The following is a 21,423-nucleotide window of genomic DNA, read 5'->3' on the forward strand; positions in this document are numbered from 1 at the left end:
AAATCATACGACGGACATGCAAACAACTATAGGTCACCGTACGGACTTCTAGAAACCATACAAATATTGTCAGCTATAAAAGATCCTGAAATGACAAAATGTAAATCAGTTCAAACGAAAAAATCAACGGCCTGATTTATAAGAAAACGATAAACGGAAACCAAAAAGACAAACGACCACGGAATTACTGGCTCCTGAATTGGAACAGACACATATATAATGTACTAAGTTTAAACATGTTTGCGAGTGCTAGCCACTCCCCTATCTCGGACAGTGATGTAACGGTACAACATAAAAACAATCTGTTAAATCAGTTGGAAATTATGTATAAAAAAGACTTAAAAAACACACAAAATACCGATTAAAGAAGACTCGCAAAACCAATTACAACTAACATATAAATCATGTTTCACAGACTAGAATATCAATAAGTGCACATCCAATGGAATTAGTAATACAGAAGACATAAAGAGAATAAAAACATGACCTTGAGCAATATCAAATTTAGGTATCGACAGTATGTTGGAGCGTAAGTGTTCATAGCTGTACACATGCATGTATAGACTGTGACATTTAGAATATCTATTTTATATGGTTACACGAGCATTCGTTTTTCTTAACAGAATGTATAAATACACATTCCAATGTTGTATGTTAGGTCATTTCACTTGTGATAAATTTTATTTCATTGATGACCGTCATGGCAACGAAAAAAGTTTTAAACATGAACTAACACCTCTAAAAAAATGAATACTCACAGGTATGAATTCCTACACAGGTAAATAGTTCTGTAAATGTTGATATATGTTTTGATTGGACATCCTTTTCAGTGCAGTTTATCAGAATTATAAAATGTTTAAGTATACAGAAGTTTAAATTGAGGCTTTAATTCAGCTTATTACAAACAAACTTTACACATAAACTCCTTCAAAATGACCTTTAAATGTCCTAAATTTGATGGCACGTTTTTGGAGATTGCAATAGCCTATGCATACCAATTAATCGCATTTACAATTCTTCAGATAAATTGTTATACATTTTTTTTATCACACGCAGCTACCCTTGCTTTATTTCATGAAAGTCTTTTCTCCGTCACTGCAATCCATTGCTTTCTGTGACGAAAGCCTTTTTTTCAACACAGCAATTCCTTTCTTTCTACGGTGATAATTTTTTATCTGACAAAGTTATCCCTTGCTTTCTATGGTGCTAGTCTATTATTCGACACAGTTATAATTGCTTCTTATGGTGATAACTTATTAATCGACACAGTAATCCCTTTCTTTGTATGGTGATAGCTTATTATCCGATACAGGCATTCCTTCCCTTCTATCGTGATAATCTTTCATCTGAATCTGTACCCACCCATGCTTTCTTGGTGAAAGACTTTTATCAGAGACAGTAATCCCTTGCTTTCTATAGCGAAGATCTATCATCCGAGGCAGTTATCCATTACTTTCTTTTGAGAAAGGCCAACGTTTTCACAGAGTCCAGCACTGGACGCATTCTACTAATTAATGTCAATGTATAATCTAAACATGTGTTCCCTTACAGTTATATGCATAAAATATTTTTCGTATAACATTACACAGACAACAAACAATGCATAACTATACAATACCGAATGCTTTATCGAAAAACAAAGCGATACGATTGGTCTCATTCGAAGAAAGTAATTTGTTGAGGTACAAAAACCAAAACTTCAAAACTCATATTTAAACAAGATTATAACAGAAAGTCAATTTCATTATGAACGGGTGTCACAACTAGATCAGGATTGGCGTTCTTAGTTTGACTTCGACGTATAAGTTTGAATATCCTTTTGGAACCTTCCTCTTCTATGTAACAAAACATAAAATTTAAAAGGGGAATGATATACTATGTTATCTAAAGTAGGTATATTTCAATTTGTGTAAAATTGTATGTAACAAAAGTAAATTGGTGAAAATCTGATAAGATGTGCAGAAAGAGTGACTGTTATTCATAGTGGAATTAAAGATTCGTATTTAATGAGATATTCGTATTAATGGCAATTATCGTCTTAATTTTCATATTTGGCAATTCTCTTAAACAAAATGTCTGCAAATATCAAAACGAACGTTTTCATTGAAAGAAATAGTACCTTAATCGTGAAGAAAGAGGCGTTAAACACCAATCAACCAATCAGTCAATGAAAGAAGTAGCCTTACTTGGTTTCATAAAATTTGGCCAACGTAGTTCAGTTCGAATACATTTTATTCGTTAAAATATGCAATAGGGATGTGACACAAGATAAATAAAACTTAAAAAGTATTCTCCCACATGGCCATTATAGATATACATATTTTGTTAAAGGAAGGGACAAATTATACTATGTAAAAATCAACTGTAATCAAGCAAAAAAATCTCTTAAACTGACATCGTGATTTTGTTTTATTGACAACATGTTTATTACGTTTGAAAGACGTGTTTTTTTCAACAAATATTCGCTCTTAAGGAAATCAATTGTGGTCCTCTAATTGTTTCTCTATTTATTACGATCACCATCACGAGTTGGTTAACCGTTATAGAATTATTGTTTCACAGATGATAGCGGATATGTTCCAAATCCCGTCCCCTTTTCCCCGAATGTGACCTATCGAACGGATTTAGACTTATTACCGGGTTTGTACTAACATGAGCAACTCGACGGTGCTACATGTGGAGCAGGATCTGATAACGCTGCCGGAGCACCTGAGGTCGCCCCCCGTTTTTAGGTGGGGTTCGTATTGCTCCGTCTTTAGTTTTCTATGTTGTGTGTTGTGAACTATTGTTTGTCTGTTAGTCTTTTCTGTTTTAGCCATGGCGTTGTCAGTTTATTTTCGACTTATGAGTTTGAATATCCCTTTTGTATCTTCCCCTCAATTTTATTAGAGAAACAAAGAATGAAAAGAAGCTAGCATTATCCTTTAACTTCCCGTTCCGCTATATATAAGATGTCTTCTCACAAAATAATGTGTTTGGTGACTTTGTTGAACACATCTATCTAATCGAACCTTAAATAAAGAATATCATAGATACAGATAAGTCTACCCCATAACTTGAATTACATCTAGCAATTGACAACGAGAGTCGGTTGAAAACAAAACTTTCGGACAAATTGATTGTTTCAGCAATTGTAAACTTTCCATTTCTATGTAGCAACAGTCCAGTAGCGCCTGCATAATGAGCATATTTCCCGGTTTATACATTATTCCAGATTTATTATCATGATTTCCTTGATAGAGGGCTGCTGCTTAAAAGGAAGCTTTTGAATGAAGGGTTCCAAGTGTTAAAGTTGCAGTCTCCCATCGAAAGTTTTACGGAGTTGGTTTGACCGTTATGAAATATTTGTTTCGTGTCGCAGATTCAACGGATATGTTCTTATTAATTTTACAACAACACTTTCCTCTTTTCCTCTATTGTGACATCACCAAATGGAAATGATCAACGGATTTTTACTTGCATGAGCAACAATACGGCGGCAACTTGTGGAACAGGAATAGTTCATTCTTCCAGAGCAAATGCGTTTTTTCTGTTGGGGTTCGTATTTCTCATTCTTTGGTTACTGGTATAGTGTTTTGTAGACTTTTTCGTCTTCTCGTTATTTTGATGTTTTTTTGCCAAGGCGTTGTCTGTTTTTCTTTGCTTTATGAGTTTTTTATATCATCCGCCTCTTTATTTCATGGATAATTCAAATTTTTTTTTCTAAATAAACCTTTTTTATTACGTGAATATTTTGAAGGTCTTTGCATATTTTTCTATTCAAGCATTTTCCAGGGTAGACTTTATAGGATTTAACATGATTGTTCAATTAAGAAACATGCACTGGCTTGAAATAGCGGTAGCATATCCATAGAATTTATAGACCAAGTGTTAATGAATTCATGTCCACAGTTAATTAACTGTATAATCTGAATAAAACACTTTACGTTAATTTCTACAGGTAACAATCAAAACTGCCCCAATTGTGAGGTCTTGAAGCGTTACGGTAGATCACTGCAAGAACGTCCAACTAGTAGTAGCAATCTGCATTTCACGTACAAAGTGTGACACCAAACCCACACGTGCTTTGTGTTAAACAAACCTGACTATCTATTTTATTAATCACGTACAAGTATTACAAGTCATACTGCCAATCTTGAGTAATTCGTGTTATCATGCTCTGTGAATTAGAAAACCTTTTGTTTTACAACAGACACCTGATGACGCCCCATGGACCGAAAGTATTAAAAATATAACTGTTACACCAAACGCAGTTGATGCAATGCAATGCATATACAAATTCAATGAATGGATTATAGCAAATACATCACATTTACCGGAAAGAGACCAGTCTATGTTGTTCACAAGGTAATTTCTTTACTCAGCTGTTATAGATCTTGGAATTTGTTCTGACTGGGAAAAAGTTAATGTTAGATTTATGTCAGAGAAAAATACTTCCAAATGAAAAAAAAAATTCGATCGACATAAACTTTATATTTTACATAAACATTTACGCAAAGATATAACTTATGTGTTAGGACAGTATGAGTTGTCTATATTCTAAAAAAAACAGTTATAACACTGATGTGTACAATTACGTATGATAGAGACGTCCGGATATCGGACATTTATCATAAATACATGTAATCTACGTGTAGGTCAGACTTACATATAATGCATATTTTGTAAAGCGCGATTGGGCATTTGATGTATATCTCAGTTTAGATTTTCCCGGTTAATGAGAGATAATCCAATTTGAATCATGTCCCATCGTCTAGTTACCATACATCATAAAAGTGTTGGCAATGTCGAAGGTCCGGACGTCTCTTTTACTACGAACTAAGAAATCAAGAACTCCCAATTTAACGTAGCTCATCAATTACAATTTCAAATGGAGATTTTATTCAAGAACTGCAAACTAAGTTTTGATATTTTGGAAACATATCCCTCTAATTATAAAGCACACATATAATAACAATTATGAGGAATATATGCATTTAAAAGGAAAAACAACTGAGATAGCTAAAGTTAAAGCACTTTTTAAAAGGATTCAAATGTACATTCTTAAATATTTATTTTCTGCAGATATGACTTAGTATATGAAGGATCAACTTCAAAAGCGGGTATGTAAAATAGAGAGTACATTTTATCTATTTTTTGAGGATCTACATTTTATTTTCATAACGAGTGAAAATTGAATATCGCATTATATCAACTCGAGTTATTTAATTTCGATGTTATAAGAGGGAAGCCTTTGGCAAGTTTATTTTCATTATTGAAAGTCCGTTGTGACCCTTGAAAGTCAACAGTGTCCTTACGAATATCCAATGAAATGTCGCAATTTAGTAATATATATTTTAGCATAAGCCAACCAAATAAAAGCATTATTTTCGTAGCAATATCATATTCCGTTCAGTGTGATGCGAGAAATATCTCTTCATGCGGAAATAGATTAAAGTTCACAACCATAAGATAATATTCATTATATTATTGGTAAAAATGTAATATGGTGTTGCTACAGACTATCATGAAAGGGAAACAAGGAATATGAATATTTTATCAAAATAAGGCAACAACCTCGTAAATGGATTAAGAAGAAACTATCAAGGACAAAAAAAAAAACAAAACGAAAGATACATTATTACATGCAATTACTCCATCTTTTAAGAAAATGATGCAGTATGTTCAAAATTGTACCACAAAACTTTATTACTAATCGACAATGTCCCACACAATGAACATCATACTAATGACTTAAAGTTCATTTAGTTTTGGTTTATGTTTTATTTTGCAAATTATGTTGGAAAAAAGCAAGTTTTTCTCATGAAGTGAAATGAACGAATAAATCGCTTTTATTATGCATGCCACGTCTTTTTGGAATAATTTGCAGATACCACACTGGATATCCTCGAGAAAGCTTTACATTAGATGCCAAAAGCGCAGAAAATCAAATACAAATCATTTTTAAAAAGACCTTTTGTACATCCCTTACAGTATTCTTTACATGATATGCCTGCACATTTAATAAGATATGCACTCATCATATTAATGTTTAAAAACTTAAATTTTTACAAACATTTTATTTTAACCAATTAGTACCTGTCATTGAGGTATTTTGAAGCGGAGAAACCTCAACGGAGAGTTGGTTTGCCGCGGAAATACAAGAAAAGAGAGTAAAATTTGAAAAGAACATTGAGTTTAGAATGGATGTCATCAGTTGTTTAGTTATAATGATCAATATCATAGTAAATGAGTTTGTAAGCAGTGCACGTTTTAAATGATTAAATGAATGCGTGATCGATGTTTTCCTTGAACAAGTCAATATTAAGTATTAATTTGAATATTTCGGTGATCTTGATAAAACATAGCAATACTCATGCATAGCAGCGGATTGTGCATTTGTATTTGCTAATAGGGACGTAATATATTTTTTGTAATGTTTGGAACGATTTATTTCTAAAATCATCAATGCATCGGTTACAATGACAAAATTTGTGAAAAATTAGACGTTTAGACATTTACATAATAAAGGCAAACTAAATAAATCTTTAATCGGCTGTTCTTTAAACGTGAAAGCGTTTTGTTTATAACCTGTTTCTATGTTAATACTAAGCCTTCTAACATAATCCAAATTAACTGAAAACATATTTGCAGGACTATCCTGGGTAGGTGACATTTGTGGTGATTATAGTCAATCTATCGTACAGGAGAGGTTTAATTTTATTGTCATAACTGTAGCAGCACATGAACTAGGACACAGGTGATTTACATATTCAAATATATCTTTTTATCACTAGATCAGATTAAATTCAATAGAAGTTTTCAAACTGACCAATGCGTATTTTCAAATTTTGATCTAAATTCAACGTTTATATCCGGTTTTGTCTCTTGCGAAAAAAAAATTAGAGAGCTAAACTGTTTGATTATAAATCATTTCAATCTTTATATTTGTCATAGTTTATAAAATAGAGAAAACAAAACGTGCATTTAAGCAGTTGTGTGAATGATAGTTCTTGGTACGACATAGTGTCGTTAAAGCATTATAGAATAGAGTTTTCCAGAAAAATTCAAGTAATATTGTCTTCAGGATGCAATATTTTTTTCAGATCAATCTTTAAGCAATCATAATTTAGTCATCAGGATTTTAAATGATGATGATGATGATGATGATGATGATGATGATGTATTTTTTGTTTCAACTGCAAAGCTCCGTAAGTCAATGTTTGTAAAATTTATTGTTTATGTTTACAGTCTGAGCGCCATGCATGATGGTGATGGAAACTCATGCAATGGAACCGATGCTTATATAATTGCCTACTCAAATAGTCCTCAACAAGACCCGAATAAAGCAACAAATCCATGGAAATTTTCTACATGCTCAATAGATTACTTCACATCAAAGATAGATACACTTGATTCGTAAGTATTTAACAATTCAACAGGGAATGGCACAGCTGGTTCGGACTGGTTGTGGGATTCCATATTCAGTTGGAGGTATGGTATGAAAAATGTGTCCTGATTGTGCTGGTTTTGATCTTCAGTAACACGTAATAAAGTCTACCGTAATATATCGGCACTGACACATTTATTTAAAAACCAGTTGTTGGCATGACACGGGTTATGTTCTTCTTATATATGTTATGATTGTATGATACTAAACCCCTAACGGGAAGGATTGTGCCAGATATTCATATGATGAAGACATAATCTTTCAATCAGTTTAATTGAAGTCTCGAGCTGGCATGTCAGTTAACTGCTAGTAGTCTGTTGTTATTTATGTATTATTGTCATTTTGTTTATTTTCTTTGGTTACATCTTCTGACATCAGACTCGGACTTCTCTTGAACTGAATTTTAATGTGCGTATAGTTATGCGTTTACTTTTCTACATTGGCTAGAGGTATAGGGGGAGGGTTGAGATCTCATAAACATGTTTAACCCCGCCGCATTTTTGCGCCTGTCCCAAGTCAGGAGCCTCTAGCCTTTGTTAGTCTTGTATTATTTTTAATTTTAGTTTCTTGTGTACAATTTGGAGTTGAGTATGGCATTCATTATCACTGAACTAGTATATATATTTGTTTAGGGGCCAGCTGAAGGACGCCTCCGGGTGCGGGAATTTCTCGCTGCATTGAAGACCTGTTGGTGACTTCTGCTGTTGTCTGTTCTATGGTCGGGTTGTTGTCTTTTTGACACATTCCCCATTTCCATTCTCAATTTTATTTTACCATTAAATAACAATCCATAGCATTCTTGCATCTGAATGTTTATCTTCGAGGGTACAATATTTTTAACAACAATCGATACTGTATCGAAATTTTTGAAAATTTCATAATTAAACTCATATGAAAACATCGCAAAAAAAATGAAATTATTAAATTTCCTAAATATTTCAGTCTATATATATCATGTATGTGTTTCTTAATCATCAAATTTGCTATGGTCTCGACTATTGTAAATATATAAGTATTTCGTTATACATCAGCTCGATTCAAATCAAAGTACATTTACAGATGACTTAATTAAATGATAAATATTTCAAATGTGTAGTTAAACAAAATATTTCTTGATGTATCAATTATATTCTCATTTTGAATTTTAGGTCAGGCAATAATTGTATAAAGACATTGGGAACCAATTTCGACCCGACTGCACTGGCACCATACAACCAATCATTAGCAGGACAATTGTATGATGCGGACGCCCAGTGTGTTCACATTTACGGGAACAGTTCATATATGTGTAGGGTAAGGATAGTTTGCCTTATGCAGACGAAAATGTGTCATCTCCATATAAAACTCATTCAAAATATGGTTCATTATTTACAGCAAATACTAGAATACAAATGAAACGGTCACGCTTGTTCGCCCTTATTTTGAGTAATACACATTTGAAGAAATAGAATATAATCTGGTGTAGCTACAGACTATATTAATTCACGCGATTGAATAAGATAGTTTTTGATAACGCAAACATTTACTAGTAGGATAATTCAGCTATCGGTGAAGCACTTTTGACTTCGCTTAATTCACTGTGTTTTAGGGACAATACAATGGTAAATATGAATCAATATGCAGTGTACTGTGGTGCTATAATCCAGATGAAACATCGTGCCGCTCAGCAATAGCAGGAAGTGGCACACTTTGTGGCAATCATAAGGTATCTAAATTATCAATCTTTGAACTTGATGATCTTTGTCAGAATTTGTTTTTTGTGAATGACTCAATTAATTCACCATTTGGAAATTTATCTTGGAATAGGTAAGACAATCTTCAACAATCCAAATTGCCTATGCACCATTTGAAATTAAACTATTCTTAAAATTCCTTTTTGTGTGTACACAATGAACAGTAAATGTTTCATAGAATTAACGGAATTTCGTAGTACTGTGGCATAATTGCGTCCTGAGAACAAGATGCAATCCCTGTCTTGTACAATAATTTAATTCTTTAACAGTAATTCTGATCCTAGCATCACCTGAAAAGTCGGAACAATAAATCATGAAGTCATGTTCAGTCGTTCAGTCAATCACACTACTGTTCAGACAATTTGCCTGCATTCCATTCAGTACTTTTCAGTACCTTTTCACACCAATTCAATATACTGTTGCTATTGTTTGTTGTGATAAAGACAACTTGTCATCTCATATTTGTTTCATTTCAATAAACATTAAAAAAGCAGGACTATTCTGCGTTTTTGTTTTTGTAAGTGCTTTTTTTATAACTGGTTGTCTGCTTTGAAAATTGATTGCCTTCAGTGCTTTCAAAAGCGTGATTTATATATTATTAGTTTGTATATTTTTTTCTGTACATTATTTCATTTTTGTTCTATCTTTTATGAATAATGTTTTTGTAGTGGTGTGTTTCTGGAGAATGTACATCAGATATCAATGCTCCAGCTGGGAATGGTAAGTTTTAGTTGAATCGTAGCTATAGTACATGCTATGACTCAATAACACATAATATAACGTTACAAACGTTTACGGATCTACTACAACAATAACGGATAATGAACACCTATGCTAAAATTCATACCAACACAATTAGATCAGATTTTAGGAGTTTTGTTCTTTTTTTATAACACATATAATAGTCATCAGTAGATGATTAGTTATTTAACATGATTTGAAATAATGGTGATGATGAATATATTTAAAGAGAAACAAATTGTCAAAAATGCGCATCTGGAGCATTACAATTGGTACCATCAATGTTTTTGAGTGAAAAGATGCAGAGGAAACATCTAGTTCGGTAAGTCAAAGGAAAATCAATCGACTAAAAATTAACCTCCAATCATATTGATGTGATGATAATAAGCATACTAATTGACATAACAAAATCAATATAAGTAGAAATATGAAGATGTGGTATGAGTGCCAATAAGACAATTCTCCATCCAAGTCAAAATGTGTAAAAAGTAAACAATTATAGGTCAAAGTACGGCCTTCAACACGGAGCCTTGGCTCACACCGAACAGCAAGCTATACAGTGCCCACAAAATGACTAGTGTAAAACAATTCAAACAGGAAAACTAACGGTCTAATCTATTTAAAAAAACGAGAAACGAGACACACTTATGAACCACATCAACAAACGACAACCACTGAACAACAGGTTCCTGTCTTAGGGTAGGTGCAAACAAATGCAGCGGGTTTAGTTTTCCACCAAGTAATAATTTAAATTTAGCTTGCTGTTCGGTGTGATCCAAGGCTCCGTGTTGAAGGCCGTACTTTGACCTATAATGGTTTACTTTAACAGATTTTACAGATTGTGACTTGGATGGAGAGTTGTCTCATTGGCACTCATACCCCATCTTCTTATTTCTATTATTTATATCAGTCAACTGTTTATACGGCGACGATAGAGGGCCAATATCCAGTAATGGGTGGACATGTGCTGACATGTACGCTTATGCACCTAACTATTGTGAAAATGTGCCAGTAATATGTTGTGATACTTGTTACTCGGAAACGACCACTGTTGCAATCATGACGTCGCAAGGGGATGGGACTATTCGAAGCACAATGCAGACAACGGATAATTTAGGTATGATGTAAAGCCATTATTATTAACAAAAAAATAACATTTCCGGACAAGTCATTGAAACTAAATGCCATATTGTTTTGTCATGTTTTAATTAAAATTGTTTTGAATTGCTCTACCCCGACTCATATTTTGGATGGGTAGGTAGGAAAACATTTTATTTTATTCTAATTACGAGTGAAAATTTTTAAAGTTGAACAATTGACACAAGAGTTATGCCGTCTAACCATTTACGTATCGTTTTGAGTGTATTATTGTGTGTTTGAATTCCTAGTTGTTAAGGAACAAGAAACCATAATGTTTTGATCACTAATCATCACAATGTTTTGTGTTGCACTTACAGAGATGTATAAACATATACATTTATATTTATAAGGTATAATTCTGTATGAAATGAGCTTGCTTTCTTACATCTTTATTCTACATGTTGGTATTTAATCATTTTATCGTTTTCTAAAGTGTATGCACCTTGTAATCCTTAACCAATAGCTTGCTAAATAGCTTGTATCATAACTGTATGGAGAACATATAACAGTGTATTATGAAATAATCTACTAAGTTAGTATACGCACAATATGTAGGAAGAATTAGTGCAGTAGTTCATCTTACATTTTTGTATAGCAGTGTACATGTACATAATATATAAAACCAAATAACTATTTATGAAATATTTTCATTGATCATTCATCATTATCCTATTGAAAACTAATGGTTGGTTTAATTAATACCTCCTCCCATGTGTTTTCATGAGTTATGAATGTGCATATCTTTGGAATTTGTTTTTTTTTAATGATTTGTTTGCAGATCTGAACAGTTTGAATAGGAAAAAAATATACATATGAAACACCTTTGTGGTGTTAAAAATATTACATATCTAGTATGATTGAATAATGTTTATAAACAGCAAAGTAATTCGAAACATCAGTTCTGAATCGAATGTCTCTTATATTTATATGTAGACTAAGTAATTAAAATTATGAATTGTTTTATCTACATTATATTAAATATGTATCATCTTGTCAAATGAAAATCTAGACTTAATTATAAACGTATTCAGTGAACAAAACGGTTCCTTTGAATTTACATTTGTGAATGTAATCAGATTTAACATGTTTTAGGTATAATATTTTGTCCATTGTCTAATGTTTGATAGTAACATTTAGTTGTATTATACTTTGTTACTGGAAATTAATGTAGTATATTTTATTGTAACAGGATATCCTACATCTTTCATTTCCGAAAAAATCAACGATCAAAGTAATAGGAAAATCTGTAAGTTCATGTTTTTGAATTAAGATAGAGGCACTTTTTAAAAGCGTGTCTGTGGAATTTGAAAATAATGCAATATATATATACATGTTCTGTACTGATATTTGTTTATTTGTTTCAGTTGTTTCGTTTCACGATTAAATGTTTTTATTGTTTCATCTTATAATCATTTATTTATATTGTTTCATTTAATGATTAATTGTCTATGGATTTCAACTAATTTAATCAAACAAATACTTGTGATTCGAATCTCTCTTTTATAGAATAAGACGTTACCAGATCCAACCCCATAACTGTCTAAAAATTGTGTAATGAAACGGGGACCAACATACCTCTCGTTTAATCAAGTTCCACGCAGGATAAAAAGAGGTTATAGAAGACAATTCTTATATGATAGTCAGGTTTCAAACCATACAGAGGCAAATGACTACCATAAAAACTGTAGGAGGTGCTAGAAGACCAAGAGAGGCAAATTGCATCGACCTCAGATGCAGAAAATATTCCAATTAAAAGGACGACGAAATTTCGAGATATCGTAATGGCTTTCAATGAGCTTTTCTAATAAGTGATTATCAGCCAAGAGCAATTAGAAAAACGGAGAACAATACAGAATAGAGGTTTATAGACGCAGCGACAATATACACAAGTAACAATTATGTTTCATGTCTTACCAGAAACAAATGTAAATATAAATAATACAACTGTCAATAATACCATAACTTCAAATAATACACAAGTTATGAAGGCTGGAGACATGCCAATATTTGATACAATTTAGAAAATGTTCTGCTTTTGGACCGCTACACCAATGGTGGCATTTTGTCATGCACTTAACCATATTTCACTCTTTGTTAGAAATACTGTATTTTATTTAGACATTGATGTATGATACAAGTAATGGTACTTTTGTTTAAATGGGATACACAAAAGAACCGTACATAAAGTATCATCATCAGCGTTTTAAATAGTTTTTTATCGGGCAAAAATATATTTTATTCGAATATATTTTTAATTAAAACAAGGCCGGATGGGTGTGCAGAAAACACTAAGCTCATTTTCTAGTAAGCCAACTGAAATTATAATTGGTAAAACAACTTAGGATTTGCATTCATCTGTTGATACCATAATCATGCAAAACCGACTAACATAAAAGGAGGAATATAGACAGAACTTCAAAATGTAACTGGAGGTGAGGGTGTTGACCTTTCCCAGATACTGGTAGGCTGTGGTGTTCTCCTGGATAAAATGTGTTTATTCATAGCACTGACGGAGTAGAACTTTACATTGCCTTAGCCAGGTACACAACAGTTGTATAAGACCTGTAAGGCAAAGTAAAATCACAGAAATACTGAACTCCGAGGAAAATTCAAAAAGGAAAGTCCCAAATGAGTGGATGAGTAAGAGTTAGTGGATACGCGAGATAGTCGATTCCCGAAAGTGAGTGGATGAGCGAGTAGGTGAGTGGATGAGCTATCGAAAGTGAGTGGCTGAGCGGTTTAATCAGTGAGTGAGTTAAAGAACGACTGACTGAGTGAGCGAGTGAGCATGTGCGTGATCGAATATGCGACGAAGTGAATGGAAGTTGGTGGATGACCAAGTAAAACTGAATGAGTGAGAGAGTGAATACCCGAAAATGAGTGAATGAAGGAGTAAATTTTTTTTATCTAAGTTTCAACAATGACAATTTATTTTATTCAGTCAAATCCAGCTAGGACCGCGATAAATATCAATACATAGTATAAATAAATACACCGAGAGCGAATAGAACACGGACCAACTGGTAGTTGTCCTGAGTAAACATGGCGAAACTTGTAGTATTAAGTAGTAAAATAGCACAATGAAACAAAGTGATCGGAGATCTGAAAACTAGGCAACTTTGACAAATCCGATTGGTCCTGGTAAACGGACGTTCACATACACCTCATATTGCAACATTTAAAATAACGCAATTTGAAAAATGATATATACAACGATATATATAAACGGAGTGAATAAGTTGGAAACTGAATAAAGGAGCGTGAGTGAATGAGCGCGTAAGTGAGCAAGAGAGTGGTTGCAAAACTGAGTGAGTGAATGGGCGGGAAAGGTGTGAATGACCAAGTAAATCACTGAATGAACTGGATAGGAAGTGAATAAGTGTGAATTATTGGGAGTTAGAGACGCTGCGAACTGTGACATAGTTGTGCATGAGTGCTATGAGTTTATTATCTGTTCATAAGTTATTGTTGTCAAATATATTGATAGTCAAGCCATAACAATTGATTGTTCTAATAACATGTAGATTTAGATTATACATATAAATGATAATGTTAAAGGATATAGGGTAGGGGGTACATGTTTATATGAAAGCAAACCAACATCAGATTAGAATACCGGTATACGTGTGAAACCGTTTTCATTGTGTCTTCAATAGAATGTGTAAGATGATTCCGATAAATTTATGTGTTACCATGTGGATCTTCTTCATTCAATGCTCATGAAATCAGATAGAGATAGCAAACTATGCTACAACCACGGGACTACTTAACATGTAATGCGTTGTAGGGATGAGCTGCTGAAATAGGTTGGTCACTTTTCCAAGATTCATGATGTATGATAAGGTAGATAATAAGATTAAATATATGACAATGTTGTTATTATACATGTTATATGAAACTAATCAGATATAGATTTTTGTTGTTAACAGATACCATTTAAACAAGTTGAAAATGCATCAGACAGTTATCACAGCTAATTTCTCTCCTTGAAATAGCACTATTATGTCAAAAAATATTTGAAAGGGAATACTTTTTGGATACTCAAAATATATGAAAAGGGTGTCTCAGTTGCTAACCCATACCATAAAAGAATGAAAATGGACCCCTGCTTATACAATTCAGTCTACTCAAATTATTGAAATGAACAGTTTTGGTGCTTTGTTTTTAGGGTAATGTGAATTCATTAATTTTCGTGGGTATCATTTTTTTATGGATTGAGGAAATACAGTATTTTAGCGGATTCTTTATTTCGTGGTACCTAAAAAAGTAAGTTTTGCAGCATTTCTATGCCATGCGCGATTTATCTTCATAGCTTAGCAGTTTTTCAATGATAAGAATCAACTATCTACCATTGCAATCGATCTAGTAAATGATTAAATGAATATGTCCTTCAACCCGGGTATCGTAATTCAGATTCCTCTTTTTCTATTTTGTGGTAGAAACCTTAATTCTTCTACATTGAGCTTCTTTGAGAGGCAAACGAGTGGTTTTATTTGGATAAAGAAGTGTTCGCGTCTTATTATTTCACGTTTCGATATCCTACTTGCAAACTGGGACCATGTATTAGTCCCAGGTGAGAATTGCAGAATAAATCAATACCAAACTAGAATCACCCAGGGATTTTGAGGAGGTTCGAGTTGTAAGTGTATTTTTTAGTGTTTTGTAGACATTTTTGTAACAATATGGTAGGGTTTTCCTTGTATTATAATTTTTGAATGTAAAAAGGTAATATTTCCTGTACGATCAGATACCTGTCTGATGTAATAAAACTATTATATATATTCAAAGGTCCAGCAGTGATAGAGGCCATTTTGGTCTCATTTTGTTACAGCTCTGAAACTAACTAGTATTCATTTGAGGTCATTATTTAACAAAAAATAACAAAAAGTATTCCCTAGATCAGGCATAAATTCACAATGTTGACAAATGACATTTCGGATATTTCACAAAAATAATCTATTTTGAAAACATAAACTGTTGAAACAAAAATATAAACATTTTCATGGTAAAATCTATCATTTTTGTGTCCATATTCATGATATTGTTAAGCTTCAAATAATATGATAACAATTGACTTGTCACACCATTGTTGGACACTTCGTTATAGCATACCGCATTGCTAGCTATAAAGGGCTCCGAAATGTCAAATGTTTAGACAAATATAGGTCAAGATGTGATTCATATCTAACACAATCAATACTAGTTACAACGATTAGATGCAGTTGACGTAGCCACCACCATTTGATATTCTGCTTGCACATAGCGTAAAGTGAAGCTGATCTAGCTTTGGTTAATTCTTCTTGGAATAATATCAAAATTAAAAAAAAAAACAAGACAGATAAAATGTGTACATCGTTGTTTGACATTTTTTTGTGGAAGAAAGTCAATTTGTCTTGATCAAGTTTCAGCGACTAACTGAATGAGCGGTTGATGCATTTATGATTATAATTTTCGCAGGATATGAACATTACTGTTTTTGAAGTTTTCTTTCTGACAACTTTATAATCAATGGGTAATTCAGTCGTTATATTCTTCTGTTTAATGGTTGTTACAATAACCCCTGACGGCTAAATCAATGAAAAATTGTCAAAAAATCAATCGGAAGTAGCTCGGGGTTCATCTATCGTGATAACACTAAGCTTTTCGCTGATTGGTTCCCTCCCAGAGAACACCAACCAAAATCCTTGATTTGTGATGCGTTTTTTTCGTATAAAGAATTCAGACCCTCGCGTGTGGGAGAGTCGATTACGTGGAGGGACTGAATTATCCGATTATGTGCTGTTGTTGACATACATATTGTAATGAGATATTAACCATTCCATGTGCATGTACCTGAATTTTAATAGGAAAAGTTAAATACTTAATTTGTAAAATATTTTTAAAAGTTAAATATTTTCAGCGAGAATGAACGATTTATTACTTTTGAACCATGTGAACAGCGGTATACTACTGCTGCTTTTATTTTGCTCTTCACCAGTATGAACGCATTCTCGAAAAATGTTCTAAATGGAGACTATAAACAATCACATCTGTAAAAGTTTTATATGTAGGCATAGGATCAGATGCTTTCCCTGTCGACATGCATAGGTATTAATGAAAAAAAAAATAGTAACACTTGAGACAAAAACCTTTAAAATATAAAAAAGACTAAATTCCACTTTAGTGAAGATGGTTTACCCTTATCTGAAAAGTAAAATTATATTATTTATCAAATACAAGTGACAATCACATTGCTTAATTCAAATGATGCTAGTACATAAACAAAAATAAAGAAAAATCGCGGGCAAATACTGAAGGTAAGTAAAGACAACACATTAGTTTATTCGACCAATGACAACGTTTGAATGAATATATTTGAGAATATTACCTATAATTCATTATTTTTTTGGTGGTGAGTTGCATGTACAGTATATATATATTGGAGGACACAATAAGATAGTTGGTCATTCTTAGAAAGTTATACAGTTGCTATCTAGAAGTCTGAATAAAGAATTTCGATTTTTAATTTTGTTTTCTTGATCAAACAGAAAAAATACGATTTAATTTGAATGAGTTATAATTAAAAATATAAATCATAAAGAACAAACGTAATGTAGAAAACACACACGTAAGACACAAGCTTAAGACTCTATATCAAACGGTAACGTATACGTTAATTGAAACAAAAAAAATTGTTTTTTGAATCGCAACTAAAGAAAACCTTCCCTTTAAACTTGTTTCGATTAATTGATTGAGTGGTGATTACTTTAACCAGCATCGGCACAAAACGTCTATATCGCGGCGATCAACTGTTTCGACTGTTAGTGTTTGTTTACTATGGCTTTCCATAAAAATCAACTTAAAATTAAATTATATCCCATCATGATCATTAAAAAAAATTATTAATACGACAACTTTAACTACCTTTGTTGGATTTATGGTTTCTGAAATGTCTAAATGAAATATTTAATTAAAATCAAGAAGTGATAATTAGTGTTTGTTTCGCACAATGTTATGAATAATACAAGTGTTAGGCACAATAATCGAGTAATCAGTTGCATTAAAGTATATAAACCATTGCTCCTCGGGAACTCTGCATACATTTTTAACATATTAAACTGCTAATTTATTTGAAAGTTAGATGGTTTTTGTTAGGTAGGCAAATTTCAAATAGAATATCTTTAGCTCATGTTATACGTACATTTACGCCATCGTTTAATTGTTCGAGAGAATAACAATAAACAGAAAGATAACGATTTATAATATTTTTCAAACAGAATACACTAAAAACATATTAAAGCCTCATTTTGATATGAACGAAACATTTATGTAAGTGAGATAAACTGGAAATAACGAAGACATCGAAAATAACACATCCGTCTTTTTCAGGGTAATGTAATTGCATGTGCAAGAAAATGAACCGCCTAGCATTAGTTTTCCTTTTTGTGGGAACATTATGTGAAATAGTGGTTATAGAAAAACAAAAAGACAGAATATTTAGAAGTCATGTGCTGTTTGAGGTATCTATGCCGATGTGGTCACTGTGTGCACAGTTTTGCTCTAGAGTACCAGTATGCAAATCTATTAACTTTATAGCAAGGAGTAAAACTTGCCAAGTTAATGCCGCTGAGCCCAGAGAAGCTATTAGTGAACTCCACGAGAGCGTTGGAAACAGCTTTGTTGCGTCTTCGACTTTTCCAAAGGTAAATACAATATAGTATGTATCAAAGTCTATATATAGAAGTGGTCATAGCCTTTGCAACAGTTAACTGTGATTTTGACTGCTCTTTTTAAAAGTTGTATTCAATAAAATATTAGCGGTTCTGCAAATAAACTCTAGCTGCAGCAGCAAGACCTATTTCCGCTGCAGGTTATCAGTTATGATGACATGTCTTAAGTACAGAATAAATGTAAAACTGTCCTACAACTGGACATGTTTACATCCTAACCTAAATCGTTCCAAAGTCTGTCTACAGATATTTAAGAAAATTATAAATTAAGGAAAACATATAACCGTTAGCAGCAGTATATTTCCGAATCGAAAATGGTACTTTTACTTTGAACTGTAATCGTGTAAAACAATCTAATGTCAGAACTGACGCGATTTAAAACAAATATTTTTTAAAAGCAATTGCTCTCCATATAACAAACTTGTATAATTAAACATATGCGGAGACTATTGAATAAAAGCCGAAAAAAAGTAACTACACTTATTTTTACTTGCATGTATTTAAAAGAAATAAAACTGATATACTAAGACTTCTTATATCAGTAATAATTATCAATAGCAAGAGGAAGCATTTGAATTCTGATTGACGACTCTTTCTAAGTAACTACCAAAAAAGGACAGTTGTCACCCTCTTTTTTTTCAAACAAATATTCCTTAACCCAAAGACTTTTGTTTACAAAATTAGGGACATGATTTTTAACAAATAGGAGAAATATTGACACCCTCAATTCTAGCACTAACATATATAGTTCCCTTGTCACCATATTATGGTGTATTTATCTTAACTTGTTCAATTCGCTCGTGCATGTATTAACGTATTTGATTTTAACGAAAGAAATCTTTATATTACTGAAAAATGATTACACTAGGGTTTTCGATATCACAAACTATTCAAAACATTTACTAAATTTTATCATCGGTACAAAGACATCATTCGTAAATATAAATCAACATGCATACATCTTATACGTTCAGGTATTTCACTTCCAATCTTTTATGGTAATATTCTATACAAAGCACAAACATGTCGGCATTTACCTCAAAAGCTAACCAAACCTTTAAACAGACTTATTCAGATGGAATATAGTTACGATACTGTTGTCAAGTCATTAAAGATGGCATATTTTGGTATTTATATTGATTCACTCATAGGGTCTTTGCATCGGAAATAAACACATTTATTCTAAAACCAGTTGCTGGTATGATACGGGTTGTTCTTCTCATATATTTTATGATGGTTTGATACTAAACACTTAATGGGAGGGATTGTGCTTGATTTTCATATGATGAAGACATAATCTTTCGATCAGTTTAATTAAGGTCTGGAGCTGGCATGTCAGTAACTGCTACTAGTCTTTGTTAATTTATGTATCATTGTCATTTTGCTTAGTTTCTATTGTTACCTATTCTGACATCGGACTCGGACTTCTTTTAAACTGAAATTACTATGCGTATTGCTGTGTGTTTGTTTATTCTACATTGGCTAGAGTTATAGGGGGAGGATTGAGATCTCACAAAACATATTTAACCTCGCCGCATTTTTGCGCATGTCTCAAGTCAGGCCAGCTGAAGCCCGCCTCGGGGGTGCGGGATTTTTCCTCGCGGTGTTAAAGACCCATTGGTGGCTTTCGTCTGTTGTCTGCTCTTTGGTCGGATTGTTGTCTCTTTGACACAATCACCATTTCCATTCTCAATTTTACTGGAATGGTAAATCAATATCTAATTTGTTTTAATAGAAAACAATCCATCAAAAGATATCAAGACTAATTTCAAATAAAGGTTCCTGACTTTTAATAGCAGAAAAAGTATTTCTAATCTTGATGTATGTGGACGAATATGTCTGACTACACGTTATAGCTCAAGATGAAAAAAAAGAATAATTAATCAATTTAAGAAAGCAAAACTATTGATTTCAATATTGTTACATAATTTCAATAACAGTAATGATTAGAAACCTTTATTGATGACATTATTATTTTATTAATTTTCACACTATTTTCTGCTATTAAAAGTCAGGAACCCTTATGTTGAAATACCTATTCTACTAATTGCCAATACCAGTTCAATGGTTTCCAGTGATAAAACTTTTAATTTTAGAAAAAGTACACTCATCTTTCCCAAATTTCTTTTAATACAAATTAGGTTCAAAGACTTATTACTTCAAATACCGGTACATGATTTTCAATAAAGCGTGAAATATCGATAATCTGACTTATTATTTATTTTAATACAGATTTTTGTAATTTTATAGTTCTCACATTTTATTGAAAACAACCCAACGTTTGGTTTCAATACTATTGATTTGAAAATTCAAGTTTACGATATTCATTGAAAAGAGGAATTCTTGGCGTTTTTGTTGTCGACAAAAATTTGAGGAACTGTACATGTCAGCTGATTTAACAAACATTTTAAGCAACACAGTCATTCCTTAGATACAAAACTACTATTTCTAAAGCCGGTAAATGATTATGAACAAGACAAGAAAAATACACACTCTTGAGTAATGCCCTCTTCTGTTTGAAAATTACAAGCTTTTTAAAAAAGTATTATAAATTGATAGTATATAAATAATTGAACTTTAAAAGCAGAAAATGTTTGAATGGCATTGCATGGATAAAACCAGAGGATTCCGATTATCTGACCAATGTCAAAAACAAGAGTAACGAACATCC

At 32.5% G+C, this 21,423-nt stretch overlaps 1 protein-coding gene across 19 annotated transcripts in view; it reads left to right on the forward strand.

Moving 5' to 3' along the window:
* Positions 1-21,423, forward strand: part of LOC127718147 (uncharacterized) — a 100,232-nt gene that overhangs the window by 27,835 nt on the left and 50,974 nt on the right. For 12 of the 19 annotated variants that reach the window (XM_052224118.1, XM_052224116.1, XM_052224110.1 and 9 more), the window contains 10 exons: positions 4,193-4,347; positions 5,065-5,102; positions 6,634-6,739; positions 7,231-7,398; positions 8,578-8,722; positions 9,018-9,134; positions 9,831-9,882; positions 10,814-12,289; positions 12,550-14,886; positions 18,412-18,725. In XM_052224118.1, coding sequence (XP_052080078.1) covers positions 18,426-18,725 — 300 coding nt within the window. In that variant the 5' untranslated portion in view covers positions 4,193-4,347; positions 5,065-5,102; positions 6,634-6,739; ... (5 more) ...; positions 12,550-14,886; positions 18,412-18,425. Of the gene's footprint in view, positions 1-421; positions 530-4,192; positions 4,348-5,064; positions 5,103-6,633; positions 6,740-7,230; positions 7,399-8,577; positions 8,723-9,017; positions 9,135-9,830; positions 9,883-10,813; positions 12,290-12,549; positions 14,887-18,411; positions 18,726-21,423 lie in introns of those variants that run through there. The other 7 variants (XM_052224103.1, XM_052224104.1, XM_052224106.1 and 4 more) reach the window with 7 other exon arrangements.

Source organism: Mytilus californianus, unplaced genomic scaffold (assembly GCF_021869535.1).
Source record: "Mytilus californianus isolate M0D057914Y unplaced genomic scaffold, xbMytCali1.0.p SCAF_10, whole genome shotgun sequence".
NCBI classification, from domain to species: Eukaryota; Metazoa; Mollusca; class Bivalvia; order Mytilida; family Mytilidae; genus Mytilus; species Mytilus californianus.